We start from the raw sequence: 12,909 nt of genomic DNA on the forward strand, positions 1-12,909 counted from the left end.
ACTGTATTGTATTTTGCATTCATATCAGAAAAAATAAACTAATATTGAGCTGAATAGTCTCTCCTTGTATTCAGGATACCTTAGGTTTTTGCCCTGTAGACATGATGGGAGTGAAATCTTTCATTAAGGCTTGAGGGGAGGAGAGGACTGTATAAATGATGGTGACAGTCTCTGTCATCTGCATACTAGGACAAGAGGAGCCAGTGACAGCACAAACAAAACAGAGGTGGGAGGATTTTCAGACAAGCGTGTAAGGACCATGAGGAAGCCCCAAGCTATCCAGTGGGTTGTAGCCAAACTTTAAATGATATTCCCAAGCAGAATTGGAAGTGGTGTGGAAGCCCTGAGGGCTGGACTTGCTCAGTAGGGAGTGGTTGCTGCATGCTCTGATGCTGTATTTTGTTACATGAAGCTTGTTGACTCAACCCGGTTTGCAGTGTTTCACTGCTGAAAATAAATGATGCTGTTGCCTCCTCTAAAACCTGAGGTAGCCCCTGCAGTTATGAATTGGCACGTCAGCTTTCTCCCCTGAAATATTGCTGCTGTTCTATTAATTAAGTTGTACTTGATGCATCGATACTGGGGGTCATATTTTGCTGGGTTATCCATACTGAGGATTCTGCTGTTGCTGCCATCACCGGAGTCATCTCAGTGACAGTAATTATTTAAGATTTTTTTAGAAAAGCTAATTTATCACAGATAAAGCTCTTAAAAGTCAGCATGCAAATAATTAATCAAACCATTTCTTCCCACCCATAACTTGCCAAAATTGCCTTTATTTTTATTATACCAATATAGGGCTGGAAATACATATTTTTTTTCCAGTATAAAAATTACTGCCTTTTTTTCATTTGTCTAGCAGAATAAAGGTGAAACCTGGAAATTTTGGCAAGGAAGTAGGTGTAGCTGCAGTTTGTGTCTATAATCAAACCCATAATTTTCAAATATTTTTTCCATGTGCTTTAAAGATGAGTGTACCTGTGTGTGTGCAGGTGTGCGTGCAGGTGTGGGGGGAGAGATTGTAGTCTTATGATGCACATCTGAGAGAAAATTGGCTGGATGGTAGTAGGAAAAAGTAGTTTTTTAGTACTGTCTATAATTATGCCTTAGAGATTCAGTAGAACTTGTCCTACCCATTTTTGTGACTGCGTTGTCTGTTTTCTGCTTATCTAATGTGACAGATGTACTGAGATGGCTACAGATTGTTCTATAAGAAGAAAATAGTAATTGTCACAGACAATTAAAACATTACAGAAGTCAGTCATTATTAAATACAGAATAAAAATTACAAATGCATTTATAATACATTTTATAATTCTATGAGTTAGATTTTTTTTTTTACAATCTGTTCATTATTATCTTGCAAATCAAATATTTTCCTATACAGTGAGGTAGAGACTTCAGTGGCCCATTGAGATATTAATCCATCCCTGTATAATCTTATCTTCAGTTCAGCAACAGAATATTTAGAGAAAGTTTGAGATACTGTTATTGGTATTACTTGGGGAATGGTATTTTTTGTATTTGTGACTACAAACAAAATCAGAAAAATTTTTTTAATGACTCTGGTTTAATAAAAAAATAAATTATCAACTTCCTTTATATACCTTATATAGACATTGCTCATTATGTTGACCAAGTATTTAACAACTTTTTTGAATAGACAATCTAGCATAAGAGATCTTAAGATGTAAACAATTCATTATACACTCACTCTTAAACAGCAGTGGTGTCAACATCACTTTCTAGTAATACATTTTTCATTTATTTTCTTTGACGCTGCTTTTTAGTTACAATAAGGTCATCTTTTCCTATTCACTTCCACTTAGAAAAATTGTTGAGAGTTGCATAAGACCGAGCTTTGAGGGAAGTGTTCCAAGGAGAAGATTTTTCATTCTGTAACATGGTTCATAACAGAAAGGATTGCAAAACTGTAAATTTTAACACATTTCTGTTGAATTGTCAATTTAAGATGCCAGTTGTCATCTTGTCAGTTCCAAGATGTATTCTCTAAGGGATTTTAATTGCCTTTAGAGTTTTAAAATTGTTATGTTGACTCAGCAGTAGGTGGTCGTGGCCTACTTTCTTGAAGGACACCATACAGTTGGTGCCTGTTCTTTCTCAGGCTTTTACCTGGACCTTGATCTTGCAGTGAGAGATGCAGAGAAACAAGCTGCATAAAGTCTTTGCACATTTGCATTTTCATCGTAGAGGTGTGTATTATAAGATCTTAATCTTTGTATTTTCTGCAACTGGTATAACATCATGTCTCGTTGTACAATTAAGAGAAAATTTGACAAGAGAAGTTTTGTTAACCGATAAAATTCTGATTTTACCAGATTCCTTAACACATTTGAGGATTTTTATTAGCTCCTTTCATTCTGTCACAAAGTCTGTAGCTGCTGTTAGTACATGATTATGTAAGCAAATATAAAAACTATCCCATACTCTTATTTCTGTTCCTAAGGGTGGGTGGGGGAAGTGTTGATTGTTGTGTTTCAAACTGTGGTCTGTTCTGCCAGCAGCTAGAACGTGATCAATTAAATGAGGCATATAAAAGGCATTGCTGTTTCACACTGTTAAAGGAAAATTACAGGAGTATGGTAATATTAAGGCAGAAAGATACGCTATAGAAGTGGTTGGAATGAAATTTAACTCTATGAAAGCAGGGATATTCAGTGCTGCATTATTGCTATTTTTTTTTTTTTTATAGAAGAATGTCTTTCATTAATGCTAAGAAAATAATGTCAAGTTTAGTAAGGACAAAATGTAACCTAGTCAGTAGTAAACTTTCATTAAAAAAGACATGTGATCATGAAATCTAATTCATCTGCTGAAAGTAAAACTGATGGATAGTTTAATTACCAGTTAAACTGTTGGGCAGGTTAGTTAGTTTTCCCCACCTTAGTGTTGTGCTTTCATTCCTACTTGTCTTACTGTACTTGCTAGAAAACCTGAATCATTCCTGTGACAACCGACATTTCAGATTTTTGACAAGCTTCCAGTAATGTAACATTTCTCCACACGTCTTGCAATTCTGAAATACTGCTACAGGAGTGTGTCGAAGGGAAAATGAGAGCTGTTGCCTACACCAGTGCTCCCCAGGGCCTTCTCTTGGCAGCAGCAGCAGCAGCAGGAAGGTGAAACCGTCCTGCTCGGAGCCGCGGGAGCAGCGGTGCAGGCGCCCGGGGTCAGGGGTCTCGGCTCCTACCTGCAGCATTCCAGAAGTGTGAGGTGGGGATAGAAGAGCGTCGCCCCTCACAGCTGAGGAGGGCTGTGCAGCGCACTAAGCAACTTGTCTTTTGGAAAGAAGTGTGGTGGAATCTCATTAAGGCTGTTCTTCTGAAAATATATTACTTGACTTTCATTAGTGCCGTTGTTCCGCAGTTTTTTTAAGTAATAGGAATTAATTGAAAATTAACTGGAGCGTGTTACCTAATTCCTAAAAGATCATGTATCAAAGCATGATAGATTAATAAAAACATTAGACAGTCATTATGTACACACATTCGTATTCTGTACTCACAGTCGCAGGGTATGTGTGGGGGGTGAGGTTGTGCCAGCCATTGTGCAACTGAAGTAGCAGAAGGATTTGTAAAGATTAGAGTTGGCTTCTCAAGTGGATTCAGAGTGCTTCAAAGGATGCATAGGACCTGGGGGAGAAGAGTTTTCCACAGTGGTTCTGCAAAAGAGATCGGCATCTCTTTGTAAAGCGGAGTTTCAGTTTGTTATAGAGTAAAGCACTTCCATTGAACTAAAGTATAAACTAGTGCCGCTTCCTAAGAATTGCCTCAAAGATTTACATGGGGCATCAGAGAGGAACTGATGCTTGTGTTTGAGGATTGTCTTCCCTTCCCAGAGTTTTGAGCTGGGGAGCACTGGGGCTGAGGGGAGGGAGAGCTCTGAGACCCGTGCGAGGGAGGAGAGCTCTGAGGAGGTGTCATGTAACCTTCCAGCCTAGGGATCCTCTAGTGCACCGACAAGCCTCTTCTCTTCTGCCTGCTCGGGGTTATGAACAGTTTCCAGGGCTTACTCAGGAGCAACATGATAACAGGATTTTATGATCTAGGAATGAATTTTTCCTTTGCTGCCTGAGTGGCTGGGGTAATGTATGGCTTGGGAGTGGGGGGTGGGGAGATGTGTATTTTTTTCCTTTTCACCTAAAGAATATACTAGATTGTAACAATGACTTTTTTTTGGGTTTCCTCTTTCACAGCTCTAAAACTGCATAATAAATATAGTGATTTCAGAATTTTTCAGCTTTCTTGATAGAACTGCATTAGGAAAGACATTTTTTATAGAAGTGAAGAAACTGTGTGGGTACAGTAAAGTTCTGTTTGCTCTTGCACGCCCATTGCTCCCTGTGCTGGGATCACTAAATAGAATTGGGGAGGAACCATCGAGACATTCTAGTGGTTGCAACAAACTGCAAAGAATATGGGGTCAGTAGTGGACACATTACTGGCAGGTACTTTTGTTCTATACACCATCCTGTGGCAGGGAGTTCCACAGTTTATTAAACATTGTGTGAAATGCCTTTTCATTTATTTTAAGTATGTTTGAGTGATATTTTCCTTTCTTGCCTCCTTGTTCTTGTTTCTGTGGGAAGCAGGGAAATTATTCAGGCTTTGCATAGTTTTCAGACATGATGCATAATTTGGAAGGTGTCATTGTATCTTCTGTCGTTTGTTTCCCTTCCAAGTTTATTCTTGTTTTTAAACTGTACCTTTTACTATGCTTACAGTTCCCTCTGCTACCTTTTCTTGTTATACTATATCTTTGGGTAGGACAACAACAACTGTGTTATTCAGATATTAGAAAATGGTATTTGTGAGGTTCAGGGGAGGAAAAAAGATCAAAGAGTAGATTTTCTGCAAATCCTATAGAGGTCAAAGCAAGAAAATTTCCATTGTTTTAAATGGAGTTCTATTCAGATTCAAAGTTGTACATTTTGAGGTCAGGAAGTTCTGGCTTCATTTCTGCTTGTGCATCATCTTTTTATGTGTGTTGGAGATAATGTTTGGGCCAATACTGTGTCTTTTCAGCTGTTTAACCTACAGACATATCAGACTGGTAAAGGGCGGTACACACTCAAACGCTGTTACTTAAAATCTAGCTAACGGTTGGAATTAAAGATTTTTTTTTTTTTTTTTGCTACTACACAGTTTTCTAAAGAATCTGTCACTTGATTATCTGAAGCTTTATGATCTATACATGCTATAAATTATGGAAGTTTATTCATGAATGACGTAAAATCAAAGAGGGAGAGCAATATTATCACTTACTAACAACTTGATAAAACAAAAGAAAAAGTGCACTAGCCATGAACTGGTTTTATTCTTGTTATTTACAGATTTTTTTTACCTTTATAGCCAACATCTGTATTAGATAGATGGAAATAAGGATTATTTCAGTTTCTTTTATATGTAGATTTGTACTTTTTCTGTGAAAACATTTCTTTACATACCCTTTTAAAAGACTTGCCTACTGTGCTTTTTATACAACAGTATCATTAAAACAGTAATCAAGAAAGGGCTTAACTCTGGAATTAATATTTAATTGCTTCTGTAGAACATTGCTCATGTATCATTTGTTGTGTTTCTTTGACAGTGACAGAAGGGTTCCTTTACTTTCTGTTGGGGAACCGTGATAACAAACCTGTAGTTAAGGGTTTCTTCAGGGTCTTGTCACTGGGGGGAGAGGGGTTGCGCACTTCTAAGACAGAAGCTCTGCTGGTGGGGCCTGTTTGATCTCCCTTGCTTCAAGCTACACCTGTGTCTTACACCAGCAGGTATAAAGTCTCACATTAATTATAAACACTTTGTCATTGCTTCTATCTGAGCCAGTGTTCAGATTTGCACTTTTTATTTCATTTAGCTTGTATGTAGCAGCTAGCTTTTTAGTACTTAGGTATTTAGGGAATAGAAAAATCTGGGATATTCCTAGAAAATAAAAATAAAACTCTGTTCTTATAATTTACTCCTGCCCCATGCACACTTCCATAATTTTTACTGTTAATATTGAGAAACTAGATTACAAAATTTTAAGAACTATATAATCTTTCCCTTAAGCCAGTGACTAGAAGAATTATTTTCATTGGGTTTTATCCCTCAAAAGCATGAAATATTTTTTATAGTTCCCTCAAGAAAATAAGGGCAGTAGACATGGTGTTAAAATACACTGAATGTAGTCCAATCAGATCCTGGAAACACAAAGATGTTTCTCCAGTAGATTTAAGGTTCCTGCCTGGGTCCCTCAGCTATAAGCCCTGGCTTCAGTGAAAAAATACACTCCCAGGAAAAGTGGCAAGGAGAAATCTAAGCAGTCTGCAAGAGGAAAATACTCCATGACGGTCGTCTTTGATTCTTAATTCCCTATGCCATTCTAGGTCAGCAAAATTTCAGCTCTACCACCATGGCTTTATGTTATTCTTATCCAAAAAGTCTCTCCATTTCAACCAAGCAAGGATAACTGGCAGAATATGTAATGTAGGGAAGACGCATTCTGTGGTGCAACACAAGCCCTAGCTGCATCCTGGAAACATTCTGGGATAAAGCTTCTAAGTAGAGGACAGATAAAGCTGTGGCAGGCTGGTTGAAGGACTAGGTCTGCAGTTTGAGTTTTCAAAAACTTGTCTACCTTACTGTCTCAGGAAAGTGTGATCTCTTCTACAATAGGAAGGGAGACTAAATTATGCCAATACCAAGCGTATCCATTCTCTGCGTATCAAATGGGAGTTTTGCATTGGTTATTCCAGAGTTTTACAAGACAAATGATGGAAAAATTACAGAATTTTAGGGAATCCATTTTTCATGAAGAAAAGTCTTAGTAGACAGATCTTAATAAGCAGCACTAATAAGATGAGAAGCATAACTTCCCCCCCTGGGACACTCCTACCAATCAGTGGCATGGGTGCAGATAATTACAGCCTGGGATTCACAGTCTGATATGATTCTTACACTGTCTGCAGAACTAGTAAAGACTCTTGACTAATTTAACATAAGTGGATTTGGAAAGGTGTGGAAAGGTAGGATTTCTGAGTCATGGAGGACTTTGCACTACAAGTTTACTGGGATGACCTGTGTTTGAAAGGTGCATTCTTAGCTTAATTTATTTCCAGTAGCAGTGTATGTAGAAGGGAAACATCATCTCTTTTCTTACCTTGATTAGGTGTGATTTAGAAGTGATATTTAGAGTAGAAGGGTGACTAGTAACATGACAATATGTAATGAATGGATCATATCTACCTTTCTGGTGGAATAGGCAACTATTATAGTTTGACCTCATAATAAAGGGAATTTGTTGTTGGACTTTGCCTAGTCTAAATAAGGAAGTAGTCCTTCAAGAAGGAAATAATTCTTTAATGTTTTTGTACTGTAAAGATTTTCCTGTCTTTTTTTTTCAGGGGAAAAAAGAAAAAAGCATGAACTGTAAATAATTATTTGTCACTTCACTGGCATCTGAGTCAGGTAAAGGTTTAAAGAGAGAGAATGAAATAGTCTTTCATTGAGCAAAGAAGAAAAGATTTATGTACTCAAAGAGCAATGAATTCCATCAGTACTATGGAGGTATTTTTATCTTGTTAGGATTAGTCAATTCAACTTTAGACATCATCTGAATTTAAAATAAAATTAAACTTATAACGGTATTTTGTCTTCTTTCTTTACAGGTTTTCTGGTCCTCTGATACATTTCAGAATGCCGCTGGTAAAAAGGAACATAGATCCCAGGCATCTGTGCCACACAGCTCTGCCCCGAGGTATCAAGAATGAATTGGAATGTGTCACCAATATCTCCTTGGCAAATATAATCAGACAACTGAGTAGCCTAAGTAAGTATGTTGTCCTAATAGCTGTATTTAGAACTAATATATTTTACAGTCACAGTTTTTGTGGTAGAAGTAGGAACACCTTTTCGAATTTGCAGTAGAAAATTGTGACTGAGCCTCAAATGTACTCCTTTTGTAGCTAGTGACTAGCATGGACTTCTGCGAAAGAAAGCTAGGAATTTTTCCAGCAGCACATCTTAAGACTGTTCAGCCACATGCTTCTGTTACCAGTGGAACATGACAGAAAAAGGTACCTGGTAGTTAATGAAGTCAGTAATTGATAACTTAGAGCAAATCTTGAGTAGGGAATATGACTTAATGAGAAATACATCACTGGTTGCTTAATTCTCTTAACTTAATCCCTTGGTCATGTTATGGTCATTCAGAAAAAAAGTAGTTGCCTTTTAAAATAATAAACCCAGAAATGTAGTTATTACATAGTATTTCAAACAGCTAGTTTTTTCTTCTTCTTCTCCCTCCTGTCAACAGTTTTTCCCTAGGTGTATTTGAGAGGAGTGAGTACTTCTCAAGCTCTGGAACTCTGAAGGAATTTTTCTGAAACGGATGGTTTCTGGGTTGTTTCTTCTTTAAATTATAGCAATTTCTAAAAGTTGTCAGATGAACCAGCATGATAGCATTTTGAATTTCCAATACTACAGGTGCTTTTTAACCACTAGGACATCAGTAAGACTACCAACACATTAAATATTAAAATGTGCATGTTATATACATCTACAATGTGAAAAGCCTTTCAGCTCCATCAGCATCTTAGGGTCATAGGTGATGTAGCCTAATTTGTTAATTAGATTGATTTAGTTATTGGTTTGATGGTGTACTGTTTTGGCAGCCTTTCAAAGCTGTTAAGGTGCTCTTATGTTGAAGACTAATTGAGGACACTGAATTATGCAATTGAGACAGGAATGCTTACAGCACATAAATATGAACATTATTAGTATAGCTACTGCAACAGCAATGTAAACAACTATTTAAATTCTTTTCCGTGAACCAAGAGTGTATCAGATTAGGATGCAGTATATGATCACCATCTGTGATCTTGCTTCATTCTGCCAAAAGACCTTCTCAGACTAGCTGCTCATGTACTAGCCTCCCCTTCCAAATCACTCTTACTAATATTGTATTCATTTATTTTAATTTTCTTGTTTTAAATATTCTTATTTGATTATATACTCCATTTAGGGAAATTTCCTTTTGTAGGTGGCATACCAAATTTACTTTTTATATTTTTATTTGGAAGTTTCATTTCACCTTAAAAAAAAAAAAAACCCAAAAAACAAATCAAACCAAAAAAACCCCGACACTTGGTTTTTCAGTTTTAAAGAACACCAACTTCTAACTCAACATCATGGTGTCTCAGTACTTACCTGTTGAGATTTGGCTGCCTTTGCTATGTTTTCTTGGTATACAGAGCTTATGCCTGACATTGTGTGCACAACTTCTCAGGAAGAGGTCAGAATGAAGCAATACCAGAACAGAAAGAACTCAGTTAAGGCAGAAAAAAAGTATTGAAGAATATCCATTGAATGCTCCTACTTCTGTTATATGGCTTGCCTAATGTATAGCAGAGTTAGAGAGATATTTTCAAGGGAATGTAACCGTAATTATGAAAATTGATTTTCTGAAACGAAATATTGTTCTACATGATTTGTTCATACACAGGGATGAGCCCTAAATTAGCTGTTTTCACTTGAGAGGAGTTTCTGTCATGAACTTGTGACTCACTAGTGGTCAAAAAGGCATGTAATGTTGGAAATGACAAGGAAAGCAAAAGAGGAGGGAAAATGCACTAGTTTACTCTGCAACAGCAAGTCCAGAATGGGTCATTCAGAATTTTTTGTAAGTTAAACACTGATGATCAGGACCTGTTACTTCTGTCTTTTGTCCTTCCCTCCAAATAGCATCATGGTGTTTGTAGGTTTTCTATGGGCAGGATTTATACCAGCTGAAGTAAATTTTTGGTTTATACTGTATGTTTTCAACAAAAAAACATTTTTTCCTACAATTAAATAGAACCATGTTTTACAAAATAATCCTTATTTCTCATCAACATTAAGGATTGCTCCATAAAATGAAGATCATGTTACAAAGGTATGAGTACTTGTGGAAGTATTTTGTTCCCAAATTCTTTTAGCTTTTCTGCCTGTTTGTGCTAGTAACAATACAAATTCAAAAAGATTTGGGAGTTCGGGCGTAGAAATTTTCTCTCTTGTGCTTAAACGCAAATAACCAGTCTTCCCTTGGTGTGTCACTGTTAGCAGTGTACAGCAAGGCCTGCTGCCTTGCAGATAAATTTTAGTAGTTGCCTGTGAGTCACAGCCTCAGGCATGGTTTCGCAGCAGTCCCCTGGCAACCAGCTTCTCTGCAGTCCTTCCCTTTTTGTTTTCTGTGGATAATATGTGTGTTTGAGAATCAGCCTTTAAGTTGTAGATGAAACGAGGCTTCACTCTGAGACTGGAAACTGAGTGTTCTAATAGGGTTTAATTTCCCTTAAACTAAAGCTGCTTTTGTTTTTGACAGTAAAGTTATACAAATTTAAATGAATGGTCTTTGACCTGATTAGCACTTGGTCATTTCTGCCTCTAAGATTTTTCAGTTACTGGCCCTTAAATAAAGGATTAATCTCCTTCCATTGTGACTCTTAAGACCAAACGTTCTTAACCTTTCTTCTGAAATGATATGGAGAAAGAGTGCTGTGATGGAATTAGATCCTCCAGTACTTTAGATGATACTGAAAAACATTATTTAGAAAAGCTAAGTGTAGAGTTTTATCATGTATATCATTAGATCTCCATTCTTGGAGGTATTAATAACTCAACTAGATCAGTCAAGCAACTGGATCTAATTGGAATTGCTTTGAGCAGGGTGTTGGACTAGATGACTTCTGGAGGTCTTATCGACCTGAACAGGACTGTGCTTCTGTGTTGATCTTGGATGCTATGTGTAAGTAGGACATGCATGCAGAAACAATACCTATTAAATGACAGGAATTCTGCCTTCCTGTGCTTTAATATAGAATGAAAAGAGCTTTACATCAGTATGTCAGCAATAGCTGCAATGTGTCTTCATACAAATTCTTAGTCCTTCCACAGTTTGTTTGATGTGTTGCTTTTAATTGTTCAGTTTGAGAAATTTTTTAACCTTTAAAGTAGAGATGAAAGGACGAAATACCTACTTCTGCTTTGAGTGACAGTCCTCGCCTTTCTCCCTGGAGCATGAAAACATATCAGTCTGTCTTGATACAAGATAGAAAATTGCCAGTAAGTAATTATTTTTCCCCCTGTCTATTCCCAGTCTTCTCTAGCTTCATAAAAGGATCTGTCTTCTGACATTTTTCTCAGCACTGTGGCAACAGAAACTCTCTGGACAACAGCAACAGCTGGTTTGGTTTCCTAGCCATTCTTCCCTGTATTTCTTGCTTTCTGACTGCATCTGCTTTGGAGAAGTGCTTACCTATTTTTTTTCAGCAATATTGCAGATACATTAGTACTCCAGTAGTGTCTCAGTTGGTATATGTTGGGGTATGTCAGGCTATAGCATTCCAGTATATGTGAAACACAACTGATAGTATTGTGCAGGTGTGCCATTGTTAGAAGATGGATAAATAGTTCTCTTGGCTGCACATGTCCTCATTTTGTTCATAGCTATTGACCAATCTTGGTTTTCCTTTTATTCAGCTGACCCCTGTAAACAGACTCTCATACCACATAAAAAAACCTAACTGATGGGATTTATTCTTGGCCCTGGTCTCTGACACCTTCATCTGGGGAGGAGAGAACATTTTTCCTTTTGAGTATGTTCCTTTAATTAATATTTATATTGCAGGCATTCAGACCAGAACCTTTATTCAATCATAGCAAGATGTAATTTCCCTTTTTTTCTTCTACCTCTATATAAAGAAAGAGAATGCTGCATAACTCCGTTTGCTAAGGTGGAATGCCTTTTATGTTAGTGAAAACAATTTTCAATTAACATTGAAACTTCAGTAGCCTTTCCCCACTATCTTTTCTTTGTACTATTTCCTATTTTTACCATGTTCTCCTAGTTAGTTCTTTTCCTCACCTCATTTGTTAGTTTTTAGGAGTGAAACCTTGACTTTTGAGCATATTATTTATCACCTTTTTTTTTTTTTTCCTCTCTGACACTATTAACTTTTCTTCCTTGTTTTTTGCTTGCCATGCCATACCCTAGAGTGTTTTAAACACTGCTCATCTTGTGAGAGACGTTTTCTCACTTCAGGAAAACCTTCAATTTTCCATGGCTTAAGGTGTTAACATTCAGTAAGTAGGAAATGTTTCTTCAGAAATACTTAGCAGCAAGGTGCCTGGACTGCAACTAATCATTAGAACGAGGCCTCTTCATCTGAAAGACCAGTGTCTCCTTCATCCTGTCTGGATGACATCTTCAGCAAACGGTGAGGCCCCTGCATGTTGCACGATCGGAGGTAGGTCTCTACAGATCTGCAGCTGGAGCTTCAGTCAGTATTCCAGAACCATCAGAATCTGTGTGGCAGGTCTTGTCCTGGGAATCCTCCTTCTCACTGTGCTCACAAGCACATTCAGTATTCTCTGTGATTTTTCTTCAGTAGCCACCCCTCTTTCTTTGTTGTTACTATGATTGCCAGGGAACACTAGAGAAAGTGTTGTTATGCACATGGGGTAAAGGAACCGATGGACTTGAAAACTAAAGCTTACTCAGCTTTTTGGAAATCCTCATCCTCTCGAAGACTTCTGTCTCATTTCTTGATGTTGTTTCCCTACCCGTGGTAGTAGTGGCAATGTGATGCTGGTTTGTGTCCATCTCAAATGATAATGAGGGAATGAGCAAATGATCAGTAATTTCTCATTGAAAACAACTATGTCTTAGCAGAGAAAAGTCCTAGCTGTCATTAATTCCTTGCCTACATCGATCAGTGAATTCAGATTATATTAAAAAAGGAAAGGAAGAGATAGAATTCCCTATGAAATGATCTTTAGGACTGGTGCCTTCAATATCAGGTTCAGCTCTCAGCAGTCTCTTTCACAGATTTCTGAATACCTAGTGGATAATCTCAGCCAGTTTATTTGG

The 12,909-nt window shown here is 37.4% G+C and overlaps 1 protein-coding gene across 6 annotated transcripts in view; it reads left to right on the top strand.

Moving 5' to 3' along the window:
* WASF1 (WASP family member 1) overlaps positions 1-12,909 on the top strand; it is a 115,143-nt gene that overhangs the window by 78,632 nt on the left and 23,602 nt on the right. For 3 of the 6 annotated variants that reach the window (XM_042803491.1, XM_033005692.2, XM_033005694.2), the window contains exon 2: positions 7,670-7,830. In XM_042803491.1, the coding sequence (XP_042659425.1) occupies positions 7,698-7,830 (133 nt within the window). In that variant the 5' untranslated portion in view covers positions 7,670-7,697. Of the gene's footprint in view, positions 1-7,405; positions 7,569-7,669; positions 7,831-12,909 lie in introns of those variants that run through there. The other 3 variants (XM_042803490.1, XM_033005697.1, XM_033005695.2) reach the window with 2 other exon arrangements.

Source organism: Tyto alba, unplaced genomic scaffold (genome assembly GCF_018691265.1).
Source record: "Tyto alba isolate M040663 unplaced genomic scaffold, T.alba_DEE_v4.0 Super-Scaffold_40, whole genome shotgun sequence".
In the NCBI taxonomy this organism is placed as follows: Eukaryota; Metazoa; Chordata; class Aves; order Strigiformes; family Tytonidae; genus Tyto; species Tyto alba.